General features: G+C 42.9%; 1 protein-coding gene across 7 annotated transcripts in view; it reads left to right on the forward strand.

The window, feature by feature from the left end:
* oxr1a (oxidation resistance 1a) overlaps positions 1-16,981 on the forward strand; it is a 99,666-nt gene that overhangs the window by 76,321 nt on the left and 6,364 nt on the right. For 6 of the 7 annotated variants that reach the window (XM_028978917.1, XM_028978915.1, XM_028978919.1 and 3 more), the window contains 5 exons: positions 8,226-8,378; positions 9,006-9,190; positions 10,290-10,933; positions 12,021-12,189; positions 13,812-13,977. In XM_028978917.1, the coding sequence (XP_028834750.1) occupies positions 8,226-8,378; positions 9,006-9,190; positions 10,290-10,933; positions 12,021-12,189; positions 13,812-13,977 (1,317 nt within the window). The other variant, XM_028978921.1, reaches the window with a different exon arrangement.

Consider the following 16,981-nt stretch of genomic DNA (forward strand, 5'->3'; position numbering starts at 1 on the left):
TCCTCTGTGGTGTCCATGGTGACAGTCATGGTGCTTGTCATGGTGCCTGAATCTCCACCGAGGCCCAGCGCGTAGCTGCTTTGTCAGCATTTATCAACACAGGCCCTGCCTCCAGCATCAGAATGTGGGGGTTGGAGGGTCTCCATTCCACCTCAGAGGATGCAGATCAGAGCAGGATGCCGTGACAGCCAAGAAATTAAAGCTTTTCAAAGAGCAATGTTCTGTCTGATTTTTGGGAGGGAGCAGCGAATAGCGCCTCATTCGTGCCGATGCGCAAAGAGAAAGCAATTATCCTAAAGCTGGCTGGCTCTCCAGTAGAGGAGAGAGAAAGAGAGAAAGTAGGGGGGGTGGAACTGTACAGATCGCTGCAGTGAGCAGCCTATACAGGTACTGTTTGATTAAGCAGCAAACGTTTGGGCTTCATCAAAACCACTGTGCCTTTACACACTCTTAACTGCCTTTTAATTAGAAAGCTGTTACCCTGTGTCGATGGACAAGGTGGGTTTTTTTTTCTTTTTAATTGATAATAGAGGCTAGTGGTATAATTATCTCGTGTAGCTGTGCGGAGGCTGCCAATGAAATTTTTCATTAAAATGCTATGGGTATATTAACAGGGGAAAACAGTTGAGTTTAATGCTTATTGGCCATCTAGTTTCCTACTCATCATTCTTCCAAAAGATATTCCTTCCTTTCAAAGATGAGGGTAAACATGTCAACAGTGAAATAAATTTGAGATGACACCACTTCCATCAGGTTAAAACGTTTTTTATTTTAGAATAAAGGTGATTTTTTTAACACATCATGCCAGTCATTGATGAGTCTCCACTGTTTTCTAAGGCTGTCTAAAGAATTGGTTGATTTTATATGCGGGATAATGTTCAAAATTTGACACACTCACACACCTGACTAGTTCCCTTCTCAAGGCAGATTCCTCTTTACTCTGTCCAATTTTGTGGTCTGCTGTGATGAGGTGAATGATGGGGGATGTATGGGGCGACGCTGTGCTCTGCTGGCACTCGGATAGAGCCATCTTGCAGAGCTGGCTGAAGTGACACGCTGTCATTAGTCTATCTGGCAGCTGGAACCTTCCATGGGGTCTGCTGCAGTCTCTGGCCAGCCTGTGGGTCCAGCAGCATCAGTCCTGCTCCTTCTGTGTCTGAGCTCTCCTACAGCAGATTTTCATTTTCCTTTCACTGTAACACTGTCTTCTGCTGTGCTTCGGTGTTCAGGAGAACTGGGCCAGTGTGCTTAATTACCATGGCCAGGCTGCTGAGAGGTGATAATGCCGGTGTGTGTGTGTGTGTGTGTGAGTGTGTGTGTGTGTCCACATGTAAAACAGTGCCTTTGAGAAAAGAATGCGACATGGTCCCCTGTGCACAGTGACCTGTATCATGGGTGAGAGTTAATGGAGTCTATACTGCACCCGTAGAGAGAGACTCTGCCGGCCCTTACCTCCCACTGTAGCATGAGATTTTACCCACAAGGTGGAGCTAGAGATTGGTGACCTTGTCCTTTTAGTTCCAGCCAGATTAAGACTTGTTTCGAATGCTTTTCTTATCTGTAATGTTTACTTAATTCCCCCGGAGCTTGTGTTTAGACTAAACTGTAAATTTATTTTGCTGTGCAGCTGACTTTATCTAAGCTTTTGGCCCTCCACTAGTTTATGTCCCCATAAGGACTATGGTTTCTACAAAGAACTTCATGTTATTCTTGTAAACAGACACCTTATTGCCTATATCCCATAGAGCAATGCAAAGGTCTTTAAATATATATGTTTAATTTAAGTTTCAGAGTGTCTAGGTAGCAGCAAATAATCATTATTTTCGAACTGGCGCTACTTGCTTGTTTGCTAGTGTGGGGCTTGTTCGATAGTGTTAGGTCAAAGGCGTCCTCAGGACTTACATAAATGATAAAAGGAGAACCACGTAATAGTTATCAGTTTGAAGAAGAGAAACTATTTCGGTCACCCAGAACACGGTGTTTTTAAGCTTCAATGAGGAGCTTGATGCTTGCTGACCCTTGGTGATTTAAACTTCCACCCGTCAATACGTAACATGTACAAAAACAGGTAAAGATCGTTCTTCTTTATTGTTTCAATTATTCATGTAAATCCCGAGGATGTCTTTGACCTAACAGTGCCAGTTTAAGAATAGTGCCGTAACTTCTATAATAGATGTGACACTATGGCTGTCTGTGGGGGAGGGATCCTTTGAAGGCTGCAGCCTCTGTGTCATATTAAATGACACAGTGTAGCCTAGGCCTGTGTCACAAAGCAGCACCATGGAAATCTATCACTATCTATATGCTTACACAGCGCTAATATACCCACACATGTCCTTACTTCCCTGCCTGCTGAGGTTTTGCTCCATCTTATCCCAGCACAACATTTTAATCTCAGCATTTGTAGCTCTTGTCAGTGCCCGCCTTGTAGAGTCTGTGGCCTTTGAAGGCCATGGCAGAGTTCAGGCCACACACCAGCTGCCAATCCTTTGCCTGCTGGTTATGTTTAACACTGTGCCTGTCAGTGCACGCTCAATTATCTTTTCCAGCCAGCCTTTCACTTTTGTGAAGCTATTTAATTGTTTTGTGTGGCTCAATACCTCGTAATTCAGCTGCAGCATTGACCACCTGCACTCCAGATCATTTGTTCCCTGTCAGTCCATTAAGGAGCAGAGCTGATATTGGCGGCAGCACAGCGAGGGCAGTAATAAAGAGAGCTAGAAAGCTGGATGCTGGCATAAGTCTTCAGACATTATTCTGATACAGTTTTGTGCTTCAGAATTGACCAGTGAACACTGATGAATTGTGTAGGTTCCTGATTCTACACAGTTGTTATTTTGAGTTATTGCGTTAGGGACCACTTGTGTTCGCGACCCTGTTATGGGCTGTTATGGGTAGTCAGTGCCTAATACTGGTCTAATATATTAACACTGGCCTTCTAAATTTTGAACACAATAGAGGAGGCGAAGAAGGAGCAGGAACAGGACAGGCAGCACTGCACAGAAGCTTGGGGAATTGCTGGGCAGCCACATGGGCCGGAGAGGGAGTGAGAGGCAAATCTGGCTTGATACAGGCTATGAGGTCACGCGGCGGCGGTGGGAAAGGCGCACGGCGTAAGTACACTGTTCAGGGTTACCGTGGGGTGTGCTTTTGGTCATGAGGGAGAAGGCTGTCTGGTCATCACGAAGCGTAAAAAAACAGAGGGCGAGGCAAAAGAGTAATCCAGGTTCAGCCAATCAGTTGGCAATCGAGTTATGTATTGGCAAGGATGTCACGATACGATACGCATCACGATACACAGGTCACCATACAATTGTGTTCTGATATATTGTGATACTGTACACACTGTGATATTCTACAGTTCACTGAAAATATAAAAACAGAGCTGAAATACAAGATGCTGAGATTGGATTTCAATCTGCCTGAAATGCCAAGAAATTCAAAGTGCCCAGCTGTACAGCGCCATCTACAGGAGTGGAGGTTGTAGTTGCATGCTGATTTTCATCTCTGCTGACCTCACTTACCACCCCATGGACTAAATTTGTATACGGAAATATTGATATTTGATGTCCCTGTATAGATACAATATCACCACATAAAATGTTGTGATATATTGCTGTATGGATATTTTCAAACACTCAATTGGCAATATTGGTTTTGGAACAGGTAGGCAGAAAAGGGTAATCCAGAAGAATAATCAAGAATATGGCGGCTGATATGAAGCTTGGACAGGCAGGGAGAAAAGGCTTGCAACAGAAACCACAATGAGCTCTCAGTTAGCCAAGATGGCAGCCTGATGTTTATAGACCACACCGACATCTAACAGGGAGCCAAGCCATTTTCAACAGGGAGCCAAGCCAAGATCAAGACCTAGCCTTCTGCAACATGCCAGATCTTGGGAGATGGGGGTCGATGTGGGTTAGAAGCTACAGTTCTCGTAGGCAGTACATACCACCCTCCAACAGGCAGCTGATCAGATGGGGGAGCAGGCCGAATCTTTGAGGAGGGTTGCTACAAGTCAGGAGTGGCTAGGCAGTGACTTGGTCACCACTGCCAGCCCATCAACTGGAGTGTTGTGCAGATCATCTGCTCCTGACCTCATTAGGTAACTATAGGATTCACAAACTAGTATACATTGTGTTTTAGATTGTATGTGCAATTTTGTTTTGTTAATTTTGTTGTGCTACCCTTATTATTACTTGTTTTGTGCAGTTATTTGGTCATTTCTATCTTCTGCCCCTACCTTTTTTAAGTTATTTACTCTTTGCCTTCTCCCTCTTATCCGAGGTCAGGTCATGAGGGCAGCAGTTTGAGCACGGAAGCCCAGACTTCCCTCTCCCCAGCCACTTCCACCAGTTCAAAGGCACTTCCAGGACAGGCGAGAGACATAGTGCCTCCAGTGCACAACATTGTCACAGCGTACACTATTTGCCTGCGATCTTATTTGTTGTTCCACTACTTTCACTAGTTCGTTTATTCCGTTTTGTCCTACCTTTGCATTGTTGAAACACTCTTGAATCTTGAACATAACATGGTCTGGATAGTGCTTCTAACTGTCACATGGTTTAGCAAATTAACATCAGTGGACGCAGAGTACATCTCAGCACATATGGTTTCATCTGCATACTTTCACTGCCACATCTCCAGAAACCTGAGAATCCACTCCTAATTCATCTGTGACTCCCCTGTGAGTTCTCACCTCTTGTAAGGCTGCAGATCCCAGGCAGAACTCCTCTGATCTGAGATTTACGTCTCACTAGATTATAGTCCACTTTAACAACTCTGATGAAACTGTGCCAGCATTGTGGCAGAATGCTGCAACATGAGTGAATAGGTCAGCTACTTTTGTTCAGCATGCTAAATCAATCACTGTCTCACTTTCATCATCATTATATATATGGTAGTCTGATTATGCCACAAGATTGTTCCCTAAGATATATGTAATTTGTAATGTTTATCTAAGGTAGTTAGTGACACTGAGGTGCCACTGAGAAAAGTTCCTGTGCTGTGCTGCACTGTTTTACAATGACAATCACTTCACTTCCACTTTCTTATCTTACATAGAATTTGTGCTTGTTCCTCCAACACCATTTGTGCAAGTAATGAGGCCTATGAGCTATGAGTTTCATTTCAACCTTTTCTTCATTTGGATCATTGCTTATAGCCTAATTATGAATGTGGCAGGTTAAGAGCATGGAAGACTGAAATGAATACATTCTTCCAGGAACAGGCATGGGAACCCCTGATGTACAAGTACCTGTAGGCTGTGCTTGTATTATTCTTACCACCTGTATCAGGCTATGCAGCGTAATGCACTAAGTGGGCTGTTCCGTTTACCGTTCACCCTACGAATAGATGAAGACCGGAGAAAAGGCTGTGAGTCATATGGGAGCAATTGCAATTTTTGACTTTGAGTGTGTGATGTTTTCCACCAACATACTCACAATAACTGCATCATCCAGAGGGCTTTTAACAGCACAAATCATGGAGTAGATATACAGCTTGATTGAAGAGGGGAGCTCACAGTCTTTTCCATTTCCATTCTTTTAAGAAATTTATTGGGCACACCGATACACATTCATTTTGTTACTGTCCTTGGCGATGCAAAGCTGTTTTTGCACTGTTTCCTAAAGCTTTTGTCCTACATGTAAAACAGCAGTGCTCTGTGTGGATGGTGAAATGCGTCTATGTTCACCAGCGGTTGAAGAAAACAACTCCGTTCAGGTTTATTTCGGGCTGCACTGTCTCTCCCCACATCAGTGGCAAAGGAGTCATGCAGTCTACGCCAGACTCCCGCCCCTTCCTGGCACCCCACTTCCTCTGATGAAGGGGGCGAGGGGTGTTTTTAGCAGAACTGCGCAGCAAGTAGAGGACATGTTATGACATCCTCCTGCTTATTTCAATACAGAGAGTCCCGTGTTCTCATTGCGTATCGCATGGATGTGGGGGCTGGAAGCAGGTCTCTGGTAATAACTGAGCAGGAAGAGGGCTGGTGTAGTTTGACAGGGCCACAGATAAGAATTAGCCTGGCTTCCTCTTAACACTAGAGCCACAGTTGGTGGGAGTATGAGGACTGCCTTAAGTTAATAACCAACAGGGATGCTATACTATATAAAGCATTTATTAAAAAATGAAAAAATCTTTATTTTGCAATGTTATTAGCAAATCTTACAATCAGTTAACTCATTGTGTGTATCTGTGTACTCACAGACTCTCTTTGACATGGTTGTAGAGGGTGTTTGTGGGAGTGAGTCAAAGAGCAACAGCTGTAGGTTTGGGGTGTCTCTCATAGCCGACCTCAGCGCCCACATGCTTGTCTCTCAGTCTGCACCCTGTCCTCACACCTCCAACGCTCCGTCTGGAACCCTGCCGCTCACTCAAATCCCACAATGCTTTGCATGACCATTCCTGGCAGACCAGACTGCACAGAAAGGAAGCAGAGTATATGGAAAATCCAGCAGTCAAGCTAATGAAGGCTGGCTCTGCTTACCAGGAGAGAACAAAATTGGTTGATTTGTTTAAACCCTTCCAACCATGAAGCAGAAATTCTTGTTTTTGTACAGACAGGGAAATGTCTAGGTTCATTTGAATCCATATGCATATAATCAGATTGACATTCCTGTGAAGGCACGGACAGTGATAAGTATGTGCCATTTGTCATAAAAGGTCTCTATAGTGTCTATTATGTCACCCTCTGAACAGTGAATGAAATGAACACAGCCATGAAAAAGGTCCAGCATTAGGTCCAATAATATCTGGTCAACTTCAATTCATTTTTTGTCAGGACACATGTACTTTATCAAAAACGCTGTGTCGCTCCTATAAATAATTGAGGCCATGGTGTGTAGGCATGTGTCTAATAAAATGGCCATCTCCTTAACCCATTTGTTTGCAACATGAAAATGGCCAGGCATAAAAATACTTGAATTGGTCAAACAGGAATCCTAAAGAGATCCTGATACATCACTGTAGATACCGATACCCATTTTTTAAATAGAGACACATCTATTGTGGTAGTAGCCTTGTGGGTAACACACTCGTCTAAGAAGCAGAAGACCCAGGTTCAAATCCCACTTACTACCGTTGTGTCCCTGAGCAAGACACTTAACCCTCCACTTAACAGTCCTTGTAACTACTGATTGTAAGTCGCTCTGGATAAGGGCGTCTGATAAATGCTGTAAATGTAAATGTAACATCTATTAAATTTCTCTATTCACAGATTACTTCTCTTGTACTGTTGAATATATAACTATATATTACTTTTTTCTAGTTAACAAACTAATGCAATTTCCCACTTGTGGGACTAATAAAGGTTGATCTTATCTTATCTTAAAAGAAGGCCTATAGATTTCATATATTATTTCTATTTCATACATAATGCCAACAACACTGTTAAAAAACACCTGGCATGTCTGTAGCATCTTGCCTTTCTCACAGCGTCATGGTAAGATCATGTGGTTGAATTACAGCTCTGGACACTCAGATACTCAACTTCATGGAGCCGCTTACAGCACTGGCATTCATCAAGCATCACCATGTCACATGCTACACAAATCTGACGAGAGCAAGAAGACTTCAGACAGACTGTACAGCATCCGACTCACGTCCGAAATCACAAAATCACACTGTAAAAAAGAAAGACTGAGCATATAAACAAGGAAAAAAGATGTCTATTCATAAAATAAAACTGCCAAGAGCAAATTATTCCCCCCCAAATTATTACATAATTTTAGGGACCCAATACTGATATTGGATCAGATTGGGCATAAACAGCAGATAGATATTTCATGCTGATTCAAAGCTCCCTATTCAGTCTTGTCTTTGCCAACCATGGCTGAGCGAGAGATATAGGCAACGATTATCCAAGAGAGCAGAAAGCATTGTTTCCACTGAATATTTATTCCCTCCACTGACTCGCCGGCACATTACTGCAAGCGAGGGAGACATTAAATTGTTAAGGCTTAAGGAACTCGGCAAAGCTCAGCGCTCTCAATTTTGCCATTAATTCTGTTCTCCAGTCACATTGAACATGCCATGCAAGCATGTGATCCATGTTCAGTGCACAATTTCTGCTCTAGACATAGATACAGTCAGACGCATTAGTTAAAACATATTTTACTAATTTTTTTCTTTAATTTAATCACTTTCTATCACAGACTGAACTAGTTTATCCAATATGTGTTGCTGAAGGTGGAATTGCAGCATCTTGTGATCTTTTTCCTCAGGATTCGGATGGCCCTCCCCGGTCAGACGCACCTCTCCCTCCACCCTCCTCTGCCTTGCGGCCGTCCCGCGTGGTGTCATCCACCTCCGAAGAGGAAGAGGCCCTCACTGAGAAGTTCCTGAAGATCAACTGCAAGTACATCACTGATGGCAAGGTGAGTCAGTCTAAGCATAGTCATTCCACAGGAAACATTTACATTTACAGTATTTACATTTACGCCCTTATCCAGAGCAATTTACAATCAGTAGTTACAGGGACGGTCCCCCTGGAGCAACTTAGGGTTAAGTGTCTTGCTCAGGGACATAGTGGTAGTAAGTGGGGTTTGAACCATCATAGTCCTGATTAGCTGATTAACTCAATTAAATACAGTGACAAATAAAATCTTGAATCTTGTAAATGCACTTAGGCTTATACTTATCTGACTTTATATTATAGAAAGCTACTTAGTAAAAAGGCTAAATAGTGGTCAGTAGAAAACAATAATAGTTTGTGAAACAAAGTAAAAGGGAAAAGTTATGGAAAAGTCAAGGAATTTTAAGTCTGACTTAGAGTGGGAAGCCTGTCCATTCATGCCCATTCAATCTCTGGCTATAGTGACTTTCTGCTGTTTGGACAGGTAGCCTTAAGGTTCATAATCACTAACTGCAAAAGCTATGTATATAAATTATATATCCACATTGTTCCAAGAGGGTCTTCTGTAGTACCTCCTTCTGGAAGTCTAATCCCTGCAGTGAACAAGGTGACAAATGTGTGTAAAGCCATTCTGCTCTTTTGTGTTCAGGGAACTGTATGCGGTGTGCTGTTGGTAACACCCAACAACATCATGTTTGACCCACACCGGACAGACCCCCTGGTGTTGGAGCGCGGCTGCGAGGAATACGGCATCATGTGTCCCCTGGAGGAGGTGCAATCTGCTGCTGTCTACAAAGAGATCACAGACAGCAAGATCCGCGAGGCCTTACCACCGTAAGAGGAGTGATGAGCCTCACTGGGCAGATTCCCATCAGCATAGTTCTCTACCCACATCCAGGAGATTAACCATCCACAATGTTATATTCCAATGTTATAATCCCTTTCTAGATTAGGGGTAATATACAGAGAAAGACCAACAACTATTGATTGCCAATTAAATTCATTGACTTCCAGTAATAATGACCACTCTTGACACCTCTTGGAACAGAACCACTGATCAGTGATCCATTTCCACTACTGTTCATTGCTCTACTCATGAATTGTGTGTGAAGTGCAGAGAATGCATCTGACTCACATGCCGGCAGGGTTAATGAAGCATTCTCCCCCTCACTTCTCTATTACTCATTCGTTTTGAATTTTATTAAAAAGTCGATAATTTTAACAGTCTGCATGCTACCCACCTCTTCACAGATTTTTTTAACTTAACATTTCCATTGAATTGCAGTCAGATAAACAGGTTAATGTGTTTCCTGTGGCAGGTTTGTGTAGTTATCTGACACTATTATTCCACAGTCTAGATCAGCCATTACACTTTAGCGACCCCAACCTGCCGCATTTGTGTTTGGGGAGGCTAGTTGTAGATACTATTACACTCTTCTAGTCATGGTTACTGGCTATTCATTGTGATGGTAATAATATGTGCTTGTGCTTGCCCAGCTGTTTCCTCAGCTGTGTGTGTGTGTGTGTGTCCACATGTGAGCCTATCCAAAGCTCAGAGTGTGTGTGTATTCAATCTGCTGGCAAGTGGCACGGTGTAAGTTTCTCTCCCAGGGCAACAGGCTGTGATGAGCAACAGATTGAGGACCTGCTGAGGCCAACAGCACTGTTGCTCAGGTCTCTTGCTCTGGGACCAGATGTATGCTTGGAAACATCTTAATGAAATGGTCTCAGAAGTTTGGTAGCATAGGGTACCAACTGAAACAAGGCTTACATACACACTCACTGGTAGTTTAGCCTGAGGCCCTTTATTTAGGACTTATGATGTCACTAAATGTTTGAAAATAGGTTATTTTAAAGATAAATGCCTTGTCCTTTTAGTCATGAAGTCTATGCCATAAATTATGTGCTTTAAAACAAACCATGTTGATCTCAGGGATCTGGATACTCTCCCCACACGTGAGCTGGAGCTGTGTCTGCAGGATACAGGAGGCCACGAAAGCACAAGCACAGTTCCCCGCAGCACCGAAGAGTCCATCTCTGAGGATGTGTTCACAGAGTCAGAACTCTCACCCATTCGCGAGGAGCACCAGTCCAACGAGGATCTTCGGCAAGAGGACAAATCCTCTGGTGCCTCCTGCGAATCTGTCCAGACTATCCAGATGGTCAACAAGAGTGAGGACGCAGGGCCCAATGCTGAGCCAGATGGGAGGCCAGAGGGAAGTGGCCGTGACTCAGTTAGTGAAGGGAGACCCAGTACAGAGGAGCAGAGCGATTCTGACAGCCTGGCTGCCCAGCCCCGCTCCTACCTCGGCTCCAAACAGGCCAGTGAGGAGCAACCACTGCCCAGTTCACCCACCAGCAAAAACCAGCCATCATCCCGTCCCGTCTCACAGAGTTCCACCACAGGGGTCACGGAACCAGCAGAAGGGGCTAAACTCACCAGGGAGGGCACCAGGGAGTCTGAGACAGATGTGGAGGAGCTGAGGAAGATGTGGAAGTGTCATACTATGCAACAGGCCAAGGAGCAGCGAGACAATGTACATCAAGCTCAGATGGAGCCCACAGGGAAGGCAGAAGGTGGGGAAATGGCAGAATCTAGATATGTGGCTGTATGTGTCTGTTTTTTTACTCAAAAGTTGTGTTGGTTGTCTGTGTAGGTCGTCTGAGGGATTTTGGAGCAGTAAATGGCTCATTAAACAGCATCATTTTTCAGGTTACCGATAACCTTGTGATGCAGCAGTGCACCTGGCCTTTGTCAGGCTGGAAAAAAGGAGAGGGAGATACAAAAATGCCCCCATCTGTTATCGCTTGGAGAAAGGAGTGGGCTTCTTTTTCCTTTTTCTTTGATATGTCAGTCTGTGCCATGTATATTTTGCACACTGATAAGCCTAAATCCATCAAACATAGCAGCCTCACATTCCCATAGACACCTTTGGGAAAACAAGAAAAAGTAGATTACATGAGGCCTCTGCCATACATTCTGTCTTTTTGCTATCAGTCTTTGTAATTTTTGTTTTTCTGACATTTTTTGGTTGAATAAACTTGAGTAAAGTTGAAATTGGACGCTTGCAGTGACCCTGAATCTCACAATGCGACTGAAACAAAGTTCCCAGTAGAAATATTGCATTGAAATGTTGTACATTGTAAGCAGTAGTTTGACAGCATTTGTTCCAATGTGTTTTATCTGAAGTATTTTAAAGTATTTAAAAACCTCTTCAACAGAAGTTACCCTTGTCCTTCTATGTCTCTCTGAGACACCTCTGACTCACTGTCCTCATTCAAACCAACCTCACAGGAGCACAAAGATTTTTTTATTTTTTTATTTTTAAACCCAAGACAGTTTCTGTCAGACCAAGATGGACACCACAACAAGCCACATTACACACATAATTAATGGGTCTGTGACTCGCACTGAGCTCTGGCTGAGCAAAGTAACACTTGCTGGCCTTTTAATTTTTTGACATATGGTATCTTGTTACGTAACATTTTATAACATGGCAGAGCGCATGAATGCAATTTAAAATAATTCAATTAGTAATAATGATGGTTGTTATTGTTGTTTATAATTATTATTACTATTATTATGGCATGGAGACACATTAAGAGTGTTTTGTTATGAATTCAACATGAATTCGATTTTGAAATCTTCTCAACTGTGTTTTAGAGGCGAGCATATGTAAGGAGAGGCGGCCATCCAGGTCACACAAATTCCTGTGCCTGAGGGTGGGGAAACCCATGAGGAAAACCTTTGTTTCCAATGCTAGTGCCTCGATGCAGCAGTATGCCCAGCGCGACCGTAAGCATGAGTACTGGTTTGCTGTGCCCCAGGAAAGGTGAGTTGCTCTGGGCCATGCTAGCCCACAACAACAGCTTCAATCCTTTCCTTAGCTACACTCAGTAGACCATTCGCCTACACAGGGCTTTTGCTCTATGTGAGGAATAATGGCAGCCCCCCCAAAAAAATCATGATTTATGGTACTTAACTACTACTTCAGTAGTTAATAAAAATTTGACTTATTTTTAAACAAATCTTAAAACAGTCACTAAATTCTGAATATTTTATTACCATCTTGGCCTTCTGTGCTCAAAGGAATTGTGTTTTTCTAACAAATTAATACAAATTGTGCAAACAGCTTAATTTAATTTGTCATTGTGAAAAGTCACTTAGTTACTCCAGACACAGCAGGGATCTGATGCAGCACTGTTATCGCCGTTATGCCCCCATGTACAATGCTGTCTTTGTTGTGTCAGGGGGGTCTGAATATGCCTCTGTTTTGCCCTTGCTGAAAGAGCCTTTCAGTGCATTTTAGGCAGCTAATATAGTGCTCTTTTATATTGTGTTTATTTCTTCAACGTTGGACAGTATTTCACCCACAGTGCTTATCTCACTTAGTGGAGAATATTTTACATTTACATTTACAGAATTTATCAGACGCCCTTATCCAGAGAAACTTACAATCAGTAGTTACAGGGACAGTCCCCCTAGAGCAACTTAGGGCTAAGTGTCTTGCTCAGGGACACAATGGTAGTAAGTGAGATTTGAACCTGGGTCTTCTGGTTCATAGACAGGTGTGTTACCCATGAGGCTACTACCACTATTATATAATTATAATGAGGGAGGACTGATGAGAACACAAAAGTAACTTGTAAGGAGCTCTGCAGTCCTTTTAAAGCTTATCTTTGTCCTAAAGGTCCATGAAATACCGTACTGCTGTGCTTATTTGTACCCTTCTGGACACACTTCTGGACATTGTGTTGGACTGTGGTACAGCAAAAGTTGTAGTAGGCTTTTTTGTGGCAACACAGGCAAACTGCTTCCCTGCTGCATGACCTAGTTGAGTGGTGACCCGAAAGATTAATATGAATTATCATGACAATGGCGAGAGTGCAGAAAAGAGGGTAAAAAAGTCTTTCTAAGGCTCCCCAGTCTGGCAGCTGGCTTTAGGGCACCTGCTGTTGATAAAGCCGCTGTCAAATGATGGCAGCAGCAGGGTGCCATTTGTAGGCCTATTCAAGGATCTGACTACATTAGCAAAGGACTGTAAGCATCATGTACTGAATCCTTACTGTTTTGTGCACTGTAAGTGTAGATTCATGTTGTCAAAACACATCGTGCAAAATCGTATTTCTTCTGTCAGGTGTCTAGCATTTTGTTTGTGTAAAACAGTAATTCTCAAAAAATTAGAAACATAATACATTTACATTTACAGCATTTAACAGACACCCTTATCCAGAGTCTTATAATCAGTAGTTACATGGACAGTCCCCCTGGAGATACTCAGGAATAAGTGTCTTTCTCAGGGACACAATGGTACTAAGTGGGCTTTGGACCTGTGATTTTGCAGGTTTAAATAATTTGTACTATATCTGCCCAGGACCCCCTAAAATGTATACCCAGGCAAAATGCAGAGTTTACTCAGCTTTTTATGTTCTTTTCTGTCTTTGATCTCCCCAGGTCAGATCACTTGTATCTGTTCTTCATCCAGTGGAGCCCAGACGTGTATGGAGATGGTATGGGTGGCATGAATCGGGAGCCAGGGTTCATGGTGGTTAAGAAGATAGAAGATGAGGAGACAGGAGATGAGCAGTCTGCAGTGGACATGTCACCCAAGGAATGGGAGGTATGGTCTGGGTGAGAAGCACCATAGAGCCTTTCACAGTCCCAAGTGTTGCACTGTTAATTTGTGTATAAATATTGTGTATACACCAATCAGCCACAGCATTAAAACCAATTTTATCTACTTTGGCATCTATGAAGCTTTGGGACATACTGGACAACAAGTAATCAGTAGATGGATGTGTTGGAATTGGGAAAAACAGACAAGTGTAAGGATCTGAGTGTCATGCTAGTTTGACACGACGAGGCAGTAGATCTGGAACGATGTATGGACGTGGCGAGGAAGAAGGACGCATATGTAGCAATGACCCGACGGCGAACAGACATGAACAGGGCAGATTTTTAAAATCATACACAGGTGAAAACACCTGGACGACTGAGAATATTCACATAATAACATAGGACAACATGAACTCCGGCCCGAATCCCGGACCCAGGGTAGCCCCATCCAGATTATGACACTGAGTGACTTTGACAAAAAGGATCAGAACTTTTCAGGATGAATAGATTACAGGAGCTGCTCTGAAATTGAGGTCAGACAAAAATTGGTTGGTCCCATTAATGTACACAAAGATATTGAGAGAATTTCTTCAAATTTGGTACAAATTTTGTACAGATTTCACTAAGATGACTGTGCTTGGGTGTTCACTGAGGTCACATCAAGGTTAGATTTTATTTGTTGCTGGGTTCATGGGCATCACTTACATGGGAACAATTGCCAAAAGGATGTATTGTGTGAAGGAGGCAAGCCAGCTGAGACTAGTGCACTAGGACCTAATATTTACTTGACCTCCACGTTCCCCAGATCTCAATCAGATTTGAACCTCATGTGGAATGTGTATGGAAAACAAGTGCATCACTCAACTTGGAGAACTTCTGAGTTACTTGATCACATGCCTCCTTCTAGTGGAGGTTTGATGAGTTTTTGAGGTGATTGTGTATTTTAAGCAGGTGGTTTTAATGTTGTGTGTGATTGGTATGTGTTATATAGTATGCTTATATGAATGTTTCTTTCACTATGTTTATGTTTGTAACTTAATATGTTTCTTTCTTTTCTTTTTTGTCAACTCATTTTTCCTGTGAAATTTGATCAAGCTGTCTGAGGCTTGTATGTGTTGAAATGCACTTCACCAAATCTCAGTTGCATTTACAGTGAGCTTGCAAGCTGATTTGTTTTGCATGATTGTGCAAGTGTTGTTTTCTTGCTAGAAAGCAATAGCAATGTGCAAAATAGGTGTATGTGATCTATGCATGAAGCCTGATGTTGTGCTGTCTATGTGGATTGGTCTTTTATAGCCAATTTGTGTGACTTTCAAGATTTAAAATTAATCGGTTGAAATTGAAAAATTCATTCAAATTATGTGCTAAATTGTGTAACGTATTTCACTATATTTTGGTACAAGTTTTTGTGCCCACTGGTACTCGGTGGCCAGGTAGCTGTAATGAAACTGAGCCACTGCATGAAGAACCTGATACGCAAGCTGTGGCTGAGACTTAAAATTTAATGTAGATTAATCATGTAGGAAACAAAGTGGACTGATTTGTCTTTCTTAGACTTGTGGACCTGAGGAGGCTATATGATAGGTTGGCTTAAGTAAAGTAATGAAGTTTAAACAACATTTTACGTTTCATTTCTTTACGTATATTTATGCATTCCCCTGGTCGGTTCTGTACGTACAATTAAAGCAGATGCACGTCGTTGTGTATGAGGATATGTAATTTTCCTGCGATTGCGGCGGTCTCAGCCCTCAGTTTGTTTTCGATGGAGCAAGGCGTTACAGACGGGGGGGTGTGGGGGGTGGTTGGATTCAGCACGTGCGTTGTGGCGATAAGGGCATTAAATTCATGGCAGGGAAAGATAATTATTTGCATAGGTTCACTTATTATGTATCGCGCTGTTACGTTTTTGTAAATACGGAGTCAAAATATTAATAAGAAAATGCTTTGCGGGCTCAGCTCGTGCAGATTTGACTTACTTAAAAGTTCTTCGAACAACGCTGTTACTTTAAGCAGTTGTATTGTGGGCGGTGCTTCTGAAAGATGTGGTCCAATCGAATGCGTCCTAGCCCGAATCTCGCGGGGCTATTGGTTGGTCGCAACGTCAACAGACCCCGGCGAGATCGCCGAAATATGCTCCTTTTAGTTCACTTGGCTGACTGCCTGGTTCCCGGTCGTCCTCGGTTAGAGTGCACGCCTCTGGAGAGTGGGGAATGTGACTCCACGGGACCGGCCTCACCCCGAAAATGTTCTCGCGGAGGGTGAAGGAAGGAAAGCAGCTGACCCCTAAGTATTCCTATGTATGTCGAGTGTTCCGTAGTTGACGACTGGGTTTTGTGTGCTAGGAGTCGTTAGCCAGCAAGCTAACTTGAACCATCAGCCGAGTGGTAGGACTACTTGTCCGCACATTGCCTAAGACATAGTTTCGTGCCAGAAAAAAACAAAAAACACTTCCAAAAATAGGACTGCGATTCACGGGAGGTGTGTCCGGTTAAGGTTAGTCATTCCTGGCACGTGGCTTTTGATATCTGACGTTGGCGACTGGGATGTGTAGTTTAGTTTGCATGTTCCTGAACTTCGCCGTGTGACGGTTCTGCCATGAAGGAGCAGACCTGTTTATTCTCTTTCCTATCAACCGTTGCTAACATGGGCATAATAGGAAATTCACCGGTGTTATAATGTGGATCGCTGGGCAGTCAAGCTCTTGAGCATTTGCCTCACTTGTCTTAATGTACCTTTTTATTTTCACGTCATTATTTGTTAAAATCCAGTATAAGAATGCACTCATATATATGGACCCTAAATGGCAATTGTCCTGGTTTATACCTGTGTGTACCATATAGGGTAAACTGTATATGGATCATATGCGTAGGGGGTGGTCATGCTGTTTGGATTAAGCTGTCCAGCTGACCAAGTCTCTTTTCGGTACCTCTATATTTTATTATTGTTTTTGAGTTAAGTTTTCGCCTGTTGTATGTCCTGGTCGTATTTGCCATGCTTTTCGCTTTAAT

This window comes from Denticeps clupeoides, chromosome 5 (assembly GCF_900700375.1).
Source record: "Denticeps clupeoides chromosome 5, fDenClu1.1, whole genome shotgun sequence".
Lineage (NCBI taxonomy): Eukaryota > Metazoa > Chordata > Actinopteri > Clupeiformes > Denticipitidae > Denticeps > Denticeps clupeoides.